Source organism: Centropristis striata, chromosome 4 (assembly GCF_030273125.1).
Source record: "Centropristis striata isolate RG_2023a ecotype Rhode Island chromosome 4, C.striata_1.0, whole genome shotgun sequence".
Taxonomy (NCBI): Eukaryota; Metazoa; Chordata; class Actinopteri; order Perciformes; family Serranidae; genus Centropristis; species Centropristis striata.
Window position 1 is genome coordinate 1,773,852 of NC_081520.1, and position 21,290 is coordinate 1,795,141.

Here is a 21,290-nt window from a genome sequence, read left to right on the forward strand (position 1 = left end):
TAATTAATAATTTATCAATAGTTTTAGTTGCACTCATTTTAACATTTTTAACACCATATTGAGTATGTTAATGATTTTGAAATGATTCATATACCTTTAAGAAATTGGTTGAAAACATTTAAAGATTAAATATGTATAGCACTTTGTGAATGGTTAATAATTGGTTTATAAACCATCTATAAACATGACTTAGTTGGTTATTGTAAAGTGTTACCAAAACATCTAAATATTTAGTTTAAAATGAATAGAAAAAGACAGTTCTAATGTGAAGCTGAGATTTTTATTCATAAATTATACCATAATTCTGTTTTTCACCTTGTGAACTTTGTGTCACATCCACACACAACACACACGTTAATGCTGTTTAAATAGTATTTAACGCCACCTGTCCCCGTCTATTGTTATCACCAGCTATTCTCTGGCAGCAGAACTATCCACATCCTCTTTTCCCTTCCAGAAACCATCAAAAGAAAAGTAATACAACAGAGGATCCAGGCAGCAGTTGACACTAGCCAGACATATCAGTGATGTGAGAGCAGGTCTCCAGCTTTTAAATAAAACAAACAATGACACCGGCAGGAAAAATACAGTGAACATCATCAAGTTCATGGCGAAAAGCAGCATGATGTTCACCTTGTTTCTGACCCTCGTTGAATCATTCAGACGTCTTCGTAGAGTCCAAGAGACGAGAGCGGTGGACACGATGTTGACCGCCAACAGGCTGAACACCAACACCGGCTGGAGATAAACTAGCGGTGATGTAGGGAGCGGCCTGGGACCAAATTCAAAACAGATGGATTCATTGATGCCTTTTAAAAATCTTGCGAATCCCACACTTTCTGGCACGTTGACCACGAACACAAACAGCCAAGCGAGCCCGGCAGCTTTCAGAGCGTTGCAAGCGGTCCGAAGATGGCGTGACCTCAGAGGATAAACCACAGCCAGCAGCCGGTCCACGCTGATGAAGGTGATGAAGATGGAGCTGGAGCGGATGTTGTTGCGAAAGAACATTGTGATACAGATGCACGCCAGATCGCCCAGAGGCCAGGTGCCCGTGGCGTAAAAGTAGACCCTCATGGGCAAGGAGATGACCAGCAGCAGGTCAGAGATGGCCAGGTTGACCATGAAGACAGCGCTGGGGGTTTTGAGGCTGTGGCAGCGTAACAGAATCCACAGTGAGACAGCATTGAGAGGCAGACCCAGCGCCAAAACAGATCCAAACACCAGAGCGTACACCGTGTTCTTCTTATCCAGCTCCGTTCCATTCTCTAGTGTAACGTTGAACATGTTTCCCCTCTGTGACAAATGCCTGAAGTGCAGGAAAGTGAATGTAACTGCGACAGAGACCACAATAACCCCGCCTCATCACACATCATATCTGTCAAGATCAGTGTGAACAATGGATGTTGCTACATGCTGAAGTGGCTGAGAACGCTCAAACAGGAAACAACTTTTGACTAGAAGTACTGTGGCGTTTCGAGCGGTACAGAGATTGTGTGGGAGTTTGAAGTCATGCGGGGAAAAAAAGCTACTTGGAAGATTTCTAAAACCACAACCATGTGGTGCAATGTATTCATAAGACGGTGCATATTTTGACTCAACATTCATTCTGTTCAAGAGGTCCCAATTCTGTAAATTGTAGTATGAGTACAGTCTTGTAACACAGTAGTTCTCAACCTTTTTGAGTCGCGACCCCCAATTTAACATGCATGTTGTCCGCGACCCCCGCTCACTGAACAGAATCTCACACGCACAGTTCAGATCACCCAAAAAAGAAGCAAAATGACCAAAAAAAGGAAACGAAATGACCAAAAAGACACAAAATGACCAAAAAAGACACAAAATTACCCAAAAAAAGGAAACAAAAAAGACACAAATTGACCACAAAATGATCAAAAAAAGACACAAAAGGACCAAAAAAGACACAAATTGACCAAAAAACACACAAAATGACCAAAAAAAAGACATTAAGTGACCAAAAAGACAAACACATGAACACTTTAACACAGTGGAGACAGAGCTGACTTCCAAAATGATTTGGTGACCCCCACAAATCATCTCCCGACCCCAATTGGGGTCCCGACCCCAAGGTTGAGAATAGCTGTTGTAACACACCATCTGTACTGCACCAGCATATATCTGCTGTTGAAATTCCATCTGAACTGGCAAACATGCCAATAAAGCACTATAAACAGTATATACTGGCTGAGCAGAGAAAAAAAATACAATAATGACAACAAAAGAACATAATTGTGTTTCAGTTGGCCACATGGTGTTGTATGACTGATGGACATATCTGTGGTTCCCTACAGCTTCTTGAGAGAACGTTAATTACTTAATTACCCTAATTACTCAGTTTATCTGCGTTCTGTAGAGTTGTAATTAACTGTCAACTCACTGACCTACACTAAGTGTAGTTCCAGTTTGTCGTCCAAATGGTAATCACCAATCATGTTTGATCTGGCTTTGGTTGCATGCAGGTAAACAGTCAGTGTTGAGAGCGAAATGCAAGCTTGGAACCCATAGGCTTTCATCTGATGATGATTGAGCTTTATATTGGATAATTTATATATTTTTTTAATCTGCATTCATCTATCCATTAGCCTGGCATCACCATACTTATTTGCAAATGGGTGAGTCTGGAGCCTCTTCATTCATTTTCAGTTTCAAAGGTGGTGTTATCAATGGGCGCAGAGCAAAATGAGAGCGATAGGCAGAACAGTAAATTAATGTATTCATATTTGATCATGCACTGCCTAATTTGACAGTTTGATCTGAGTTTCATGAGCCTGATGCATTGCCCTGGATGCAAATCTTTTATTAAAATTATGAGATGAACAGTTGTGATGGCCCATCCACACTGCAAAAAAGCCAACTTGTATTTTTTGGCCTAAAACGGTGATTTAATTTGGTAAAACTTGGAAATATAAATTATTGACATTTAGGGCAATAATGTAAGTTAGCACAACAAAGGAAGCCAGTTGTCTGCTCAAAAACAAGTTGGTGAGTTGTTGTTACTTATATCTTTAAGTTGGGGTTCACAACAAGGGACAATAGTTCTGATAACTCTTATTTCTTTGTTGGGAAATTCGGTCATTTGCGAAAGCTAGCGGCTAACTTAATTTTAAGTTGGAAAATTAAACTAAATATTATAAGTTTTGTTTTTGAGTTTGCTCAACTATGAATTCAGATTTTTGTCAACTCAACTGTAAGTTGTACTAATTTATAATTTTAAATTGTAATAACTTTTAATCCTTACTTCTGCTAACTTCTGCAATGTGCTGAATTGGCACGATTGTAACGCCGCTATGAAATGTCAGCTAATGTTGCTGCTACAATTTTGAGTTAGCATTGATACGCTAATGGCTACTCTTGTAGCTGTAACAAGCAGCGCCGCTAGCGTCAGTTAGCCGCTAGCGTCAGTTAGCGCTAGCATCAGTTAGCCGCTAGCTTTCACTAATGACAGAATTTCACCGCTTTCCCGCATTTCCCAACAAAGAAATAAGAGTTATCAGAACTATTGTCCCTTGTTGTGAACCCCAACTTAAAGATATAAGTAACAACAACTCACCAACTTGTTTTTGAGCAGACAACTGGCTTCCTTTGTTGTGCTAACTTACATTATTGCCCTAAATGTCAATAATTAATATTTCCAAGTTTTACCAACTTAAATCACTGTTTTAGCCCAAAAAATACAAGTTGGCTTTCTTGCAGTGTGGCCAATCAAGGCACAGTGAGTCCAGGCAGGATTCCTATAAAGGTGTGATATCAGCATGATGTGTAAACTGATTTGCTGGCTTATTTATTCATAACAGTCCATATGTGTCAAAAAAATCTCTCCCTTCAGCCCTCTCTCAGCTGCACACAGCTGTCTGTGAGGAACATTTCAGTCTTTCCAGCTCTCCACCAAATGCCTTCAGACTTCCTCCAGCCATCCCAGTTACCTCCACCTGCTCCTCCTCACCTCCACCTGCTCCTCCTCACCTCCACATGCAGCCAGACACGTACAAGCTTCTCCTGCTGCCACCACAGTGATTCTGCTCATGCTCATTTCTAACGGCCTGTTCATGAACCCTGACTGCGAGTTCTGCTTTCGAGTCCACACCACATTCACCACAAACACAAGATCTTATCAGTCTAAGGGAAGAGATGATGAAAAGTGTACGAGCTGAAAAAAGGAAGTAAATGTAAGACAAACTGTATGAGCTGCAGACAAACAATAAAACCATGTTATCATTTGAGAATTACATTTACAGAGCTAGTTGTGGTGAACTAGAGATCTTATGACCTCTGAGCAGTGGTGGAAAGTAACTAAGTATATTTACTCAAGTACTGTACTTAAGTAAAGTACAAGTACCTCAAAATTTTACTGGAATATTTCCATTTTATGTAGCTTATACCCTCTACATTTAGCTGACAGCTTTAGTTACTTTTGACAAGAAAATCATGATACATTTAAAGTGATAAGATGTTTGTTTTTTTAATTAAACATCATAACAGTATAGTAAGTAGTTAATATAAGCCCCATCTTGAGTAAATGAAAACACTGCTTACATAAAAGCATCCATACAAATAATCTAATAATGTATTTGGAATATATATATATCTATAAAAAAATCAGAGTGGGTCCAATCTGCATAGTACTTTTACTTTTGATACTGTAAGTACATCAAGCGCTATAAAAATCTAATCTAATGTATTATTATCTTGATGCTGATACTTTTGTACTTTTACTTCATTAAGTCAAATACTTAATATATTGTTATAATCAGTGGTAGAATGTAACTAAGTACATATACTCAAGTACTGTACTTAAGTACAATTCTGAGGTACTTGTACTTTATTTGTGTATTTCAATTTTATGTAACTTTATACTTCTACATCACTACATTTAGACTTTTACTCCACTACATTTAGCTGACAGCTTTAGCTACTTTTCAGGTCGAGATTTAACGTAAAAAACATGATCAAAGTAAAGTAAAGTTTTTTTTTTTACATTTTATTTTAGTTAAAATTAGCCATACAATGCTGCTTACATGAATGCATCTATACAAATAATCTAATAATATATTTAGAATATATAAAACAATCTAAGTGGGTTCATTCTGCATAACGATACTTTTGATACTTTAAGTGCATTTTGATGCTGATACTTTTGTACTTTTACTTCAGTAGGTTTTGAATGCAGGACTTTTTTTTAAAGGAACTGAATACTTTTTCCATACTGGTTGTAACATATGCTGACTACACTGCACTGTAAAAAATAATCTGTTTAATTTACGGTAAAATACCGGCAGCTGTGGTTGCCAGAACTTCACCGTAAAAATTACAGTGAGTGGATTTTCTATTCTAAATTTAAATGTAAATATCAGCAAAAACTGTAATTTAGACTGAATAATCCTGTTATTTTTAGGGTAATTGTGTCATTCAATCACACATCATGGTATTTCTCCATAAATTTAGCATGAAAATGTTATATTTTTACAGCAAAACTGTATGTTTCTTCCAGTTTATGACAGAAAAAAGTAAACGTTTTGTGCTATTCTTTGATTTACGGTAATTAAAAGCCCTATTTCTGATGTATTTGACAGAGTTTTACTGTTTTTTCTACAAACATTTTTGACAGTGTGCATTCTGACATTACTTTGCTCACTCAGTGCACTGCTCAACAGAAATATTACACCTCATGTTACCTCTTCACATGCACATGCTCATTATAAAACTGAAAACACCACCTTACCTGGGAGAGTGAACTTTTTGTGCGCACTCATACCCAATAAGCAGCTCCCAGTCTTCGTACCTTTTTGCCTTATCACTCAATCACCAATTTACCACTTACTCGTTTTTCTTCAGACTCTCTCAGCTGTAACCTTTTGAGAGATTGAAATCAAAATGGTTGCTGAAGTGACAGCAATTATGTGACTTTACCTGACTCACACACTTAAATAAAGAGGTGTAAATCCTTTTTCGGAGTATTAGGCCGGCTGGCTCATCAATGCATGCAGGGCACAGGAGAGTCTAAATTGATTTCTCTGGTAAATGCAACGATGCTGTTTTTCTCTTGGCCCTAATACTTAAGGAACTTGAGTGCTTCTCAAGACAGTGCATCTTTGTTATTAGTACTGCAGGTAAAACACTGCATTAAAATGCTGGGCCTACTGCTGGCGTAGACAGCCTGATGGACAGGAGAGTTAGGAGAACAAATGTGGGAGAAAGACAGGTGTGTGTGTGTGGTTTCCCCCGTCTCTCCTTGTTTTTTATATTCTGGTCTATTTCTTTTTCATTCTGTTTGTCTGCCTGCTGGTTGTTCAGGTATGAGGAAACTAATATTAACTACAGCATAGGAAAGGGAGAAGAAGTAAATAATGATACAATAGTATAAATATATTTGGTTTGCCGATTTGTTTGGGTGAGTCTCCACAGCTCTAACCAACTCTTATCTACACTGCAAAAGAGTCAACTTGTATTTTTTGGGCTAAAACAGTGATTTAAGTTGGTAAAACTTGGAAATATAAATTATTGACATTTAGGGCAATAATGTAAGTTAGCATAACAAAGGAAGCCAGTTGTCTGCTCAAAAACAAGTTGGTGAGTTGTTGTTACTTATATCTTTAAGTTGGGGTTCACAACAAGGGACAATAGTTCTGATAACTCTTATTTCTTTGTTGGGAAATGCGGGAAAGCGGTGAAATTCAGTCATTAGCGAAAGCTAGCGGCTAACTGGTGCTAGCGGCTAACTGATGCTAGCGGCGCTGCTTGTTACAGCTACAAGAGTAGCTATTAGCGTATCAATGCTAACTCAAAATTGTGGTCGCAACAATATCTGACATTTCATAGCGGCGTTACAATCGTGCCAATTCAGCACATTGCAGAAGTTAGCAGAAGTAAGGATTAAAAGTTAGTTGGTTAGTAAACCAAATTAGTCAACCAAATTCTTAACTACCATTAATTGATCATGGATTAATTATTCCCATCCCTACTGCCTGCTCAGCAAGAGATACCATAGAGCCAAAGTTAACAAGTCACTGGTGAAGAAAGTTGGAAGTGTAGTGAGCCAAAGAGAAAGAAACGTCCCCAGTGGACGGACATTCGACAGGTGGTGAGACACAAAGATCACACAGAGACTATATTAGAGGCTTTCACTGGGTATAAGGCTGACATTAAAATCATTACAAATCAGGGATGTCATTTTAGAGCTGCATGAATCAATATTTTTATATAAAAAATGGCTCACAACTCCAGCAAGTTTTAAGAGCCTGGTATTGATTTTGGCACTGTGCGAAAATGAAATGAAACCAGTGAAATGTAGGGCTGCACAGAAGAGTTTGAACCCTTGAAGCTTTATTCATAATGTTGACATTTGAATTATGAATCAACATTCGAATGCTGCACTTTTCAATTGGAAGCTGTGCAAAGGCAATATATTTAATATTTTTACCTTAACAACCCCATGGATTTGTTTGCTGCCTATTCTAAATTTGAGGCCAGAAACACATTTCAAAAAGTTGGGACAGGGGGAACAAAGACATGGAAAGTTGCATATTGTCAAAAATACAATTACAAAGATAATGCCAGAAGTAAACCATTTATCATAGAAATATACTGTAAAAACAGGCAATTTGAACTCTCCGACAGTACTTGAGCTGTTGCAAAACTTTTCGTTAGAAAAAAAAAGTAACTAAAATGAAGCCTAAAATTGTAATATTTCTGTCAAAATCACTTAATTCTACACTTCTCATTTAAAACATTACCAGAAATAAACAGTTTGGGTTTTTTAATGATTTACACTACTGGTCAAAAGTTTTAGAACACACCAACTTTTCCAGAATTTAATTGAAAATTATGCAGTTTAATGTCTCAGTGTGCTCTGAAATTAATGCACATTTGCAACATTTAAAATTCTTTATTGAGCATGATAGTGTTTTGAAAGTTAAAAAAAGATTCAAAATCACGTTTATGTTGGACTAAAGGACTAAAAAAAGACACAAAATGACCAAAAAAAAAGACACAAAATGACTAAAAAAAGACACAAAATGACCAAAAAATGACTTACAAAGACATGGAAAGAATTCAAAAATGGACAAAATAGCCCAAGACTCCATAGAGTTAAATTGTTAACCCATTTCTTGTTCCCTGAAAAAGGCCTACTTGCATAATTCTGAAATGTACATTATTTTTCAGTTTTGGTTAAGCTTACCTTTTTTTATTTACCTCTGGCAGTTCACCACTTACCTTTGGACCCTTTCAAGCTGTTCATTTGACTTGAACTGCTTGAATTTCAATAAAAAACTGGAAAAATGGGGGTGTTCTAAAACTTTTGACCGGTAGTGTATGTCATAACTATTTTATTCTGCACAAAAGGCCTTTTTGAGTTGTTCCCACTTCTAGCCATGATTGTGCTGATTCTATGGAGCTTGCAGTGAAATACAAGGTCATAGTGAGTAAAATGTAGAAAGAGCAAAATCGAATCATCTACAAATGCAGGTTAAGTCCATTGAAGGAAATAAAGTCACATATCAACATTGAGAAACTCCACCAACTTCTCTTTTTTTATATATATAAATCATGGACATCATGTCCTCTGGAATAAGAGGAAAAAAAGTTCAAAAGCCAGCATCAAGTACAAAAGTATCAACATCAAAATGTACTTAAAGCATCAAAAGTAAAAGTACTCGTTATGCAGAATGGCTCCACTCTGATTGTTTTATATATTCCAAATATATTATTGGATTAATATTGTGATGCATTTTTGTAAGAAGTGCTTAAAAATCTTTAAGATAGGGCTTATTTTAACTACTTAATATACTTTTATGAGGTTTAATTAAAACATTTAAAAAGTCAAATCTGAGCTGACAGATTTATCAAGATTTTTATGTTAAATCTCGACCTGTAAAGTAACTAAAGCTGTCAGCTAAATGTAGTGGAGTAGAAGTACAAAGTTACATAATGCATGGAAATACTCAAGTACACATACACTACCGGTCCAAAGTTTTATAACACCCCAATTTTTCCAGTTTTTTTTTTTAATTCAAGCAGTTCAAGTCAAATGAACAGCTTGAAAGGGTCCAAAGGTAAGTGGTGAACTGCCAGAGGTAAATAAAAAAAGGTAAGCTTAACCAAAACTGGAAAATAATGTACATTTCAGAATTATACAAGTAGGCCTTTTTCAGGGAACAAGAAATGGGTTAACAACTTAACTCTATGGAGTCTTGGGCTATTTTGTCCATTTTTGAATTCTTTTCATGTCTTTGTAAGTCATTTTGTGTCTTTTTTTGGTAATTTTGTGTCTTTTGGTGTCTTTTTTTGTCATTTTGTGTCTTTTTTTGGTAATTTTGTGTCTTTTGGTGTGTTTTTTTGTCATTTTGTGTCTTTTTGGTCATTTTGTGTCTTTTGGTGTCTTTTTTGTCATTTTGTGTCTTTTTTTTGTCATTTTGTGTCTTTTTTTTGGTCATTTTGTGTCTTTTTTGGTCATTTTGTGTCTTTTTTTAGTCATTTTGTGTCTTTTGGTGTCTTTTTTTGTCATTTTGTGTCTTTTTTTTACTTTCAAAACACTATTATGCTCAATAAAGAATTTTAAATGTTGCAAATGTGCATTAATCTCAGAGTACACTGAGACATTAAACTGCATCATTTTCAATTAAATTCTGGAAAAGTTGGTGTGTTCTAAAACTTTTGACCAGTAGTGTACCTCAAAATTGTACTTAAGTACAGCACTTGAGTAAATGTGCTGCCATCCAGACTTCATACATTGTCCAAACTTCTTTGGAATGAGAGAAACAAGAGTGTATGAGGTTATATAAATCATCATCATGTTCCGTTGGTTAAAAAGGCTCTTAACATGATGTATTCTGGATAGAGGCTGATGAAAGTCTTTATACGACTTGATAGAGTTGCAACTTTATTTTTCTGATTATTTTTCAAGACATTTCTTTGACGTGTCAGGCTTCTGTGCCAGCATGCATTCACCACGGGAATTGAAAGCTTTTTCAGTATTTTTTTTTTAAACAGGACACACAGGAGGTGGCTTAGTTCTTTGCTTAAGCTCTGAAAGTAGGGTGACCTGTCGCCTTCCTGTGCAATAATAAGAGGCAGAAAAAAAAGAGCAGTGAAAGAATAATAGTGGTTAAAAGCTGAGCAGGGGTGAATGAGGTCAACAAGCATGTATTCACCTCTCCATGAACATGGGATGGGCAAAGGACGGCCGGGGTTATAAGGGGAGAGGTTTTTTTTTTTTTAATTCTCTATCTCTAATGGAATCACTGGTCCATTTTTGGCCAGCGTGGATAAAGTGCCATTCTCCGCCACCAGGACGGGAGAGGAGACAACCACTGCTGTGCTCACTTCATTAAAATTTCCATTTCTGCGACGGCAGGAGTCACAATGAGGCGTGCTCTCGTGGCCCGCAGAGCAAATGCATGTGTGTGTGTGTGTGTGTGTTCTTGTACTTCCTACATAGTGAGGACCAGAACACATTTTTAACCAACAGAGTGAGGACATTTCGGCCGGTCCTCACTTCTTTAAAGGCTTTTTTGAGATTTCAGACTTTGTTTTAAGGGTTAAAGGTTACATGATAATGATGATTAACTGAAACTGTATTGTGTGGTTACAAAACTAACGTCTTTGTCAACTTTTTTCATATATAATGAAGATGGATCAGACAAAGGAAATAAAGGCAACATTTACTGTGACCTCTTTTAATCTCCCACCCAACAAATAGCCCCCTTAAAAAAAATAAACACCATAAAAACTAAACTAAAGCATTTAAAATAAATACATACTAAACTAAAACTAGCAAACTCACTCTAAAAATTGGAAAAAAATTGAAAAATTCACTATTCCAATGAGGGCCCTCACAAAGATAGAAGTACAAGAATGTGTGTGTGTGTGTGTGTGTGTGTGTGTGTGTGTGTGTGTGTGTGTGTGTGTGTGTGTGTGTGTGTGTGTGTGTTCTTGTACTTCCTACATAGTGAGGACCGGAACACATTTTTAACCAACAGAGTGAGGACATTTTTGCAAAGTGAGGACATTTCGGCCGGTCCTCACTTCTTTAAAGGCTTTTTTGAGATTTCAGACTTTGTTTTAAGGGTTAAAGGTCACATGATAATGATAATTAACTGAAACTGTATTGTGTGGTTACAAAACTAACTAAAATTATAGTGAAAATGTCCTTCATTTTCGTCTTTTTCAACTTTTTCATACGTAATGAAGATGGATCAGACAAAGGAAATAAAGGCAAAATTTACTGTGACCTCTTTTAATCTCCCACCCAACAAATACCCCATTACAAAAAACTAAAACTAAACTAAAACTAATTAATTTAAAATAAATAAACACTAAACTAAAACTAGCAAACTCACTCTAAAAAATAATTAGAACTAACTGAATTTGAAAACAAAAATTCACAACCCATTTAAAACTAAAACTAATGTAAAATTCAAAACTATTATAACCTTGCTAGGGAATCCACAATTCCAATGAGGGTCCTCACAAAGATAGAATTACAAGAATGTGTGTGTGTGTGTGTGTGTGTGTGTTCACGCCTGCATCACTGCGCTGCTGTGTAGTTTGAAAATGACTCAACAGTGACCTATCGGGCTGTGGATGTGTGTGTTTTTTGTGTGTGCATGCAGCATGATGGCAAATGTTTGACAAGCCAAGATCGTTATGAAAATGGGCAAATTATATTTTTTCCGCTCTCTTCCTGTTGCTGCTTCAGTCAGGTAAATATTACCGTTAATATATCACGGCGGCGGAGCGTGAGGCTGCTTTCTGTCTGTCTGTCACTCTCTCTCTCTCTCTCTCTCCCGGCTGTCAGAGTCAGCATTGTGGAAGAGCCGCGGATTTGAAAAGATTATATGCTTTAGACGATTTTTCTGCCATTACCAGCTGGGCCAAGGCAATTAACCCGCTTCATATGTTTCATCCGAGGCCAAAAAAACAAAACATGTTAATCTGTCTCAAGCTGCAGGGACCTCACTTTATTAGTCCCACGCAAAGAGAGGAAGAAGTGCGAAAACGCGAGCTCAAACGGTGCTTTATTGCCTTCCGTTTTCCAATTAGTGGCTGCCATCTTGAATCTTAACAGGTTCTGAAAGTATGGGCTGATTACCTATGCAAATGAGGGGAAAGCTATAATAAAGCTGTCAACAGAAATAAACGGGTTGAACAGGGGAGAGCGTTGCAATCTCCAGGATTGCCCGCCGGGCTAAACAAAGAGCGACAACACTTCTGAGACGCTTTAAGTTGCAACAGGACGAAGGAAACATTGTTGATGGTTTTACTGCCGGAGCAGAGTTTGACCAGTTGTCCTGAAATGTTTCGACCCCAGTGAAAAACGTTTTCTTTCAACGGCCGCCATAAATACACCATTTATTGTAGAAAGAATCTGTAAAAACAGGCATTATGTTGAATTTGAACTGTCTGTTCGACAGTCCTTAAACTTGTTATAGGTTGCAAAACTTTCTGTTAGAAAAGGTAACTAAAAGGAAGCCTAAAATTGTGATATTTCTGTCAAAATCACTTTATTCTACATGTCTCATTTAAAACGTTGCCAAAAACGAAACGTTTGCACTAACCAGATCCTGTTAAAAGATTAAATTCTGCTCCTCAGAGACACTGAAGACATGCTCATTCTGCTGAGACGATTGGCCACGAGACAAATATTCACACTATATATATATATATATATATATATATATATATATATACACTACTGGTCAAAAGTTTTAGAACACACCAACTTTTCCAGAATTTAATTGAAAATGATGCAGTTTAATGTCTCAGTGTACTCTGATATTAATGCACATTTGCAACATTTAAAATTCTTTATTGAGCATGATAGTGTTTTGAAAGTAAAAAAAAGATTCAAAATCGCATTTTATGTTGGACTAAAGGACTAAAAAAAGACACAAAATGACCAAAAAAAGACACAAAATGACCAAAAAAAGACACAAAATGACAAAAAAAGACACCAAAAGACACAAAATGACTAAAAAAAAAAGACAAAATGACAAAAAAAAGACACAAAATTACCAAAAAAAGACACAAAATGACTTACAAAGACATGAAAAGAATTCAAAAATGGACAAAATAGCCCAAGACTCCATAGAGTTAAGTTGTTAACCCATTTCTTGTTCCCTGAAAAAGGCCTACTTGTATAATTCTGAAATGTACATTATTTTCCAGTTTTGGTTAAGCTTACCTTTTTTTATTTACCTCTGGCAGTTCACCACTTACCTTTGGACCCTTTCAAGCTGTTCATTTGACTTGAACTGCTTGAATTTCAATAAAAACTGGAAAAATTGGGGTGTTCTAAAACTTTTGACCGGTAGTGTATATATAAATAAATAAATAAAAGAGAAGATGCTGTAACACTAAGATGCATGAGCTTCAAGTCAAAGCCAAATTAAAAAGATAAATCGTAAGTTTGCTCTTAAAAATATGACAGTCTCTGATGCCTCTGATTATGAACCACATCTCGACTGCTTAGATGTCCCATTTATTTTCTCTCCACGGGGATCATATCCCACAATGCACTGGGTAAGAGCAGAGCCGGCCCAAGCCACCATGGGGCCCTAAGCAGAATTCGATTTTGGGTCCCTCTAATTAAACAATAATTAAACAATTTAATAATTGATTGTTGATCGTTCACACACCTACTATAAACTCATTGTGGCTCTGTCAGTGTTGTTTACATGATCCTATTGTCAGCCTGATATGTCTTTACACATTAATGGGGGTGGCCCAATGCAATAATACAAATAATACCAATGAATAAATGATGTCCAGGGTGTCACATAATATGGTTTTTAATCTCAAAATGCAGCACATTCAACTAGAAGAGCGAGCTAGGGTTGATTTATACATCGTTCCAAATGGTAAAATATTATATTAAAAAAACCCTATATTATATATATTTTAGTAAAAGTGTCATCTGGTTTATTATTTTTGGCTTCAAAAAACTGCAACTGCAATGTGCAGCAAACAATTTGTGCAAACAACAAATCTCAAACTATATAAAGTAGCCGGATGCAAAAACAACTAGCTAATTTGCTATTAACAGCTACACAAATCTCTTTGATAAACAATCCATTACCAAGACAACATACCTTTATCTTGGCATTTTTAAATAAAATAAAAAATATTGTTTTGCATTGCTCTTGGGGGCCCCCTAGTGGCCACGGGGCCCTAAGCAGTCGCTTAGTTCGCTTATGCCTTGGGCCGGCTCTGGGTAAGAGGCACTAAACACTGTTCAGATGTTACATGTTAAGGTGTGTGTTAGAACAGGATGTTGGTGGTTAAATTGAACCTTCCTGCCCTCGGCAAAGACGCTGAGTGCTTGAACTAAAGAACAAACTGGGGCCTTATATGCCAGCTGCCCCTGCGTGGGTGAATATCAGCCATTTGGACCATTTTCACATTCAAATAACCAGTAAAGTCCTGTCCATTTATCAGCGTGTTTATGTTTTTCCCCCCACAATAAAAGGCTTGAGGAGGTGGACTGCCCACTATCAACAAAATAAGATGATTTACTGTTGCGTAAATTACTTCCTTCAGTCAAGCTGTGCCAATCACACACATTCAGAGACATGTTGTGAGAACACGGGGGAGAAACATCACTTCATATTCACAAATCAAATAACCTTCTCCAGTCTGCCAGGGGGCAAATCCTTTTACTTTGGTCTGAAAATTGAACGTATTCGATTAACATGTTTGCTCTCATAGGGAATTTCATTTCAAGTTTGCGTGAGAACACAGCCCCAGTAGATTTGCTATCAGTGGGAGGCTCATTTTAGTGTATTTGCACAGTACATTCAGGGCCTCAGGGGAAGTGTTATGCTAAAAATCATATGTAGCTTATATAGTATGCCTCCAAGACATTTATAAATACGCCACAGTGAGGCAAAACTAGAAGGAACACACAAGCGAATGGAGGAAGGAACCCATAGCTCACATGTAATTACTGTTCCTGTAGGTTGTGCTACAAAGGGAAGCTTTAATTGCACACTATGCAAACTAGATGCATACCATAAATAATTAACTGTTAACCTGGATGTAAAATGTAAATCCCTGCTTTTAAATGGGAATAAGTAATTCTTACCTATCTCCACCTGCTCAATTTGCTTCATACAATTCCCAGAGAACTCAGATAAGCAGCGCACTGGGAGAAAAAACGCTCCGAGAGAGAGACGGGGGAGCCATGATGAGGAACAGCATGGTGCAAAAAACAATGCACACTTACTTGCTTGGTTAGAAGTGTGATGAGTTAGATTCAAGAAAGGGAAAAAGGAGGGAGGAAGATGTGAAATAAACAGGTGATGGAGAATAGGTGCAAGAAAACAGGTACAGTACTGGACAAAAGTTTCAGGCAGGTGTGAAAAAATGCTGTAAAATAAGGATGCTATCAAAAATAGAAGTGTTGATTGATTTATTTTTATCAGTTAACTAAATGCAAAGTCAGTGAACAGAAGTAAAATCTAAATCAAATCAATATTTGGTGTGACCACCAAGGTTCATGTGGCCACCAATTGCCCGATCGTGTCAATTTGCCCTCTACAACATCAGGAAGATCAGACCCTACACTGCAAAAAAAAAAACAACTTGTATTTTTGGGCCTAAAACAGTGATTTAAGTTGGTAAAACTTGGAAATATAAATTATTGACATTTAGGGCAATAATGTAAGTTAGCACAACAAAGGAAGCCAGTTGTCTGCTCAAAAACAAGTTGGTGAGTTGTTGTTACTTATATCTTTAAGTTGGGGTTCACAACAAGGGACAATAGTTCTGATAACTCTTATTTCTTTGTTGGGAAATGCGGGAAAGCTTTTAAATTCTGTCATTAGTGAAAGCTAGCGGCTAACTGATGCTAGCGGCTAACTGATGCTAGCGGCGCTGCTTGTTACAGCTACAAGAGTAGCCATTAGCGTATCAATGCTAACTCAAAATTATGGTTGGAACATTGAGCAGACTCAAAAACAAAACTTAAAATATTTAGTTTAATTGTCCAACTTACAATTTTACCGAAGTTTGTTGCCTTGAAATTTTGAGTTCACCCAACTTTTCTTTTTTTGCAGTGTACCTGACCAAGCAATCCACACAACTCCTGGCTCTTGTGATATCACGCTTAAGGTGTGTTTCCACTGAGTACTTTTTGGAAAGCGGCTGATCGTTTTGGCTCCGCCTACCACTTAGTTCCCCTCAGCCTCTGTCCCCATACCAGGTACATTTGTAGCAGCTAACCAGCAGAGTTCAAATGTGTCAACAGGCCGCAGTGTTGCCAACTTAACAAGTTTGTCACTATATTTAACGACTGTTCAGACCCCTTTTCAAAAAAGCGACTAGCGACTTTTTCTGGTGTTCTTGGAGACTTTTGGACTCGTTCCTACTCTTCTTAACGAGTAGCAGGCGCCGTCCCAAAGCACTCACAAGCGGCCCAGTCCTCCAGCAGCAGTCTCTCCCAGCTGCAGTCAGAGCAGGAGATGTTAACCCCTCAGCGTCCAGTTTGAATCACGCATGCAGGAAATCGCTGCCTCAACTGCATCCAATCAGCGCCAACTCGTCAGTAGCAGCGCAAACCTGTGGAGTTGGGCAGATCTTCTCTCTCGCCACACCCATAGCAGCTCACTAGAGGGAAAGTATTTAATGGAAACGCATCTTAAGGCTCCGTTTACATGAGGACGGTCTGAACAGAAGACGCAAAAGTGGCGCCGCGTCTTCACTTTTTATTCCTCGTTTAGACGAGCGTTTTCGGGAGGAAATCTGCTGCATACGGTGACGCAAAAGTGTGAGAAATGTGATTGTATGCAGCCAGACGGCATCACTTAAAGCCATAAGAGCATCTTTGGGCATGCAGAAGTTTTCACGCCACACATTTTCATCAGCTACTCCTTCCACAAAGTTCTCCTCCATCACTAGATCTCCCAGGTCTCGTTCACAGCCGTCTGGCTCCTCCCACCAATCGCTGCATCCAGAATGTGATGGAGGTAATTCCAGATCCTTCTCTGTTCACTAATACTATCTGTACATATCCTGGACATTTGGTGGAAAGACTCCTGTAAGTTTATTAGAGCTGCCAGAGCAGCTTGAAGGTCCCACCATGGAAATAATCCCACGTTTCTTTATTTCCTGTCCTGGAGCATGTATGTGACGTAAACACATACGTGACGTGAGCAGATCAGATCAGAGTTTTGTGTCTTGTCAGTGTAGACGACACGCTACGGCGGAGAGGATTACACTTTTACACTTTGGAGGGTGGTTTCAGATTTTTGCGTTTTTAAGCCCCAAAAACGCTGTCACCGTCTAAACGAAAGGCACTTCTGATAAAATATTTTATCGTTTTTACCCGTAAGCGTCCTCGTGCAAACGGGGCCTTAATCTACACAGATGAGAACCAAAAAAGATGAATAAAATAGATTGTTTGCACTGACCTGTCCTTTGGACTCAACCCACAGCACTAACTCTTGTGTTGTATCTTGACTTCATCTTTCCTTGTGTTGTATTAACCCTCAAATGTATGTCACTGTGGATAAAAGCGTCTGCTAAATGACAAGGTTGTAAGATCAGCATCAATTCTTCTAGGAATTTCTTCACACTTTTCTAAGACTTCTGCACAGTACTGTAGCTGCTAAGCAAGGGGGGGGGGGGGGGGGGGGGTAAAAGAGAGAAAGGTGAGAAAATTGCAATGCATGGAATAACAAAACAAGGTGAGAGAAAGTGAGTCAGAGCAGGTGTGAGAGATGGAGAGATGGAAAGGTAGCGTTGGGGGAAGGCAAGTGAGATGGAGAAATAAAGAATCTAGTTAATCTCGACATGTTTGTCCCTCTGTGGTGTCCCATGCTTACAAAAAAGGCCTGGAAAAAGTAAGACAGAGTGTGTGTGTGTGTGTGTGAGTTTGCAGTGTCCCTGTGCTTTAAGTGTATAAGAGATAACGTTTGGTAAAGGCGAGTATGAATTTGTGTTTATTTGCATACATATCGTACCATACAGTATAGGATAACAGTGTGGTCCTGTGAAAACCCAACAAGCTGTTTCAAGGCGTTTTTTTTTACTCTTTTTACATTTTACTCACTGTGGCTTTGTATTTCACTGCAATATATAATAAGTCCTGCAGCTCTATGGAATTAGCAATGGCCAGAAGTGGGAACAAGTAAAAAAAAAAAAAGATATTTTATATAATAATATAATATATAATATACATTTTATAAAAAAAAAATTTTTCCTTTTTTGTTTTGTTTTTTATTTGTTAATCTATTAATATTTAAACTTGTTTTTTTTTTGTTGTTGTTGTTTTACTTGCTTGCATGTTCGAAATAAAGACAATCAATCAATCAATCAATCAATCAAAAATTCCATTTTAGTCCAATTAAAAAATACATGTTTAAGTGCCCACAAGTGTCAGAAATATTGGGGAGAAAAAATGTATATCCATGCTATACATGTTGAACTATTTGCATTTTAACAACCTCTATACGGCCTCTCCTGTCCTCTCCTCTCAGCTCTGTGTAAACAGCCTCTCCTGTCCTCTCCTCTCTGCTCTGTGTAAACAGCCTCTCCTGTCCTCTCCTCTCAGCTCTGTGTAAACAGCCTCTCCTGTCCTCTCCTCTCTGCTCTGTGTAAACAGCCTCTCCTGTCCTCTCCTCTCCTCTCTGTGTAAACAGCCTCTCCTGTCCTCTCCTCTCCTGTCCTCTCCTCTCTGCTCTGTGTAAACAGCCTCTCCTGTCCTCTCCTCTCTGCTCTGTGTAAACAGCCTCTCCTGTCCTCTCCTCTCTGCTCTGTGTAAACAGATTTTCTGTGAATATTTGTCACGTGACCGTTCGTCTCAGCAGAATCATCCATGGCTTCCCAGTGTCTCTGAGGAGCAGAATTCAATGTTTTTAACAGGATCTGGTTATTCCAAAAGGTTTATTGTTGTCAACATTTTAAATGAGACATGTAGAATGAAGTGATTTTGACAGAAATATCACAATTTTACGCTTCCTTTTAGTGACTTTTTCTAATGGAAAGTTTTGCAACCTATGATCTGTTCAAGGACTGTCAGAAAGTTAAAATTTCAACATAATGCTTGTTTTACAGTTTCTTTCTACAATAAATGATGTATTTCTGGTGATAGTTTGAAGAAAACATACACTACTGGTCAGAAGTTTTAGAACACACCAACTTTTCCAGAATTTAATTGAAAATGATGCAGTTTAATGTCTCAGTGTACTATGAAATTAATGCACATTTGCAACATTTAAAATTCTTGATTCAGCATGATAGTTTTTAAAGTAAAAAAAAGATTCAAAATCACATTTTATGTTGGACTAAAGTACTAAAAAAAGACACAAAATGACAAAAAAAGACACCAAAAGAAACAAAATGACTAAAAAAAGACACAAAAAGACTAAAAAAAGACACAAAATGACCAAAAAAATACACAAAATGACTTACAAAGACATGAAAATAATTCAAAAATGGACAAAATAGCCCAAGACTCCATAGAGTTAAGTTGTTAACCCATTTCTTGTTCCCTGAAAAAGGCCTACTTGTATAATTCTGAAATGTACATTATTTTTCAGTTTTGTTTAACCTTACCTTTTTTTATTTACTTCTGGCAGTTCACCACTTACCTTTGTACCCTTTCAAGCTGTTCATTTGACTTGAACTGCTTGAATTTCAATAAAAAACTGGAAAAATTGGGGTGTTCTAAAACTTTTGACCGGTAGTGTATTTCTGGTGATAGTTTGAAGAAAACATATGTTTCAATCCCACTGGGGTTAAAACCAGGGTTAAGCACCATGAGGTAATGTGACTGTGACCTAATTTCTGCACAGCAAAACATAAAGGAGGTAAGGGGGAGAATAAGGGAATTAGGGATACACAGTTTTGTTATTTTTGTAATTTCATGTCTACAATTAACTCAGCAATAAATAACTCAGTGTAATATGGCAGAAATCTGGGAATTAAGTCAAAAGAAGTCAAACAGTGCAAGAAAAAAAAGCTGTCAGAGGTTTGAAACAAACAGCAGGTGAGCCGAACACTTGAGAGAGAAAAGAAAGGCAGTAGTAAAATGATTACCAGACTGTTAATAGTAAACACCCATTACAGTTTAACATGGCAGGAATACAGGAACTGAATACAAATGGCTCCTATTTATTAAAAAATAAGTGCTCAGCCGGCACAGAAACATTTTTCACACCCTGTTGGTATTAAAGCTAATAAGAGACATAACTGTTTTCATTTTAACAGCCACTGAATATTGAAACATCACTAAATTATTTTACTTTGAAAACCATCGATGTGAATTTATTTGAGCACCCTGAATATTTTTTTAATAAATCACATATTTTCATTACAAAGAAAACAAATTAGTCAAATATTGAATGGTATTAATTGACTATTTGAATTCCAATATCAAGTGTTAGTAACACTAATGTCTGCACATGCACGCTGGGCTCTGAGAAATGTTTTATGGTTTATGATTTTATTTTTAATTTTTTTTGGTTTACAAGAGAAAGTGTCGCACTAACTACCCGGGTTTTTATAGTTAACAAATCTAACGAAATAATGAAAACTAGAATTGAAAAAACTTTTTTGTTCACCAAAATAAAAACAAGAGTTTAAAAAACAAACAACCTGTACTGTATTGTTACAAAACTTACTAAAATTATATTCAGATTTTTGGGGGTTGTTTCTCAGTAAAGAGAACAGCAAGGAGACCCAGTTAAAATAAATAAATGTATACATAAATAAGTAATAAATAATCAGTGATTAATGTATGATTAACTAAATGAAAGTTGATAGAGCTGATAAATATAATTATTCAATTAAACACATTAGAATTAAATAGGACATAAATGAATATCATGAATTAATTTCTAAATGTTCCTTTCCTTTATTCGGTAACACTTTACAATAACCATCTAAGAAATGTTTATAGATGGTTTATAAACCGATTATTAACCATTTACAAAGTGCTATATACATATTTAATCTTTAAATGGTTTCAACCAATTTCTTAAAGGTATATGAATCATTTCAAAATCATTAACATACTAAATATGGTGTTAAAATGTTATAATGAGTGAAACAAAAACGATTAATAAACTATTAATTATAATTTAATTGTTTGTGTATGGTAAATTAATTATAAACTTACATTAATATGCCATCATTTAGCCATTTATAAATGATTTAGTTAGTTAAACATTAATAAATTATGTATTTACCATTCTAAATGGCCTATAAACTGTTTATAAATGCTGATTAAACATTAATAAACTATCTGTTTACCATTTATAAATGATGGTTAT

At 36.8% G+C, this 21,290-nt stretch overlaps 1 protein-coding gene and 1 long non-coding RNA gene across 2 annotated transcripts in view; one reads left to right on the forward strand and one right to left on the reverse strand.

Moving 5' to 3' along the window:
* Positions 1 to 411: 411 nt before the first annotated feature.
* On the reverse strand, positions 412 to 1,287 carry LOC131970612 (lysophosphatidic acid receptor 6-like). Its single transcript, XM_059332043.1, has one exon. It carries the CDS (start codon positions 1,285 to 1,287, stop codon positions 412 to 414), a length of 876 nt encoding a protein of 291 aa, XP_059188026.1.
* Positions 1,288 to 8,034: 6,747 nt separating this feature from the next.
* Positions 8,035 to 21,290, forward strand: part of LOC131970616 (uncharacterized) — a 73,326-nt gene continuing 60,070 nt past the window's right edge. Inside the window, exon 1 of the long non-coding RNA XR_009394197.1 lies at positions 8,035 to 8,333. This is a non-coding gene — a long non-coding RNA (uncharacterized LOC131970616). The remainder of the gene's footprint in view (positions 8,334 to 21,290) is intronic.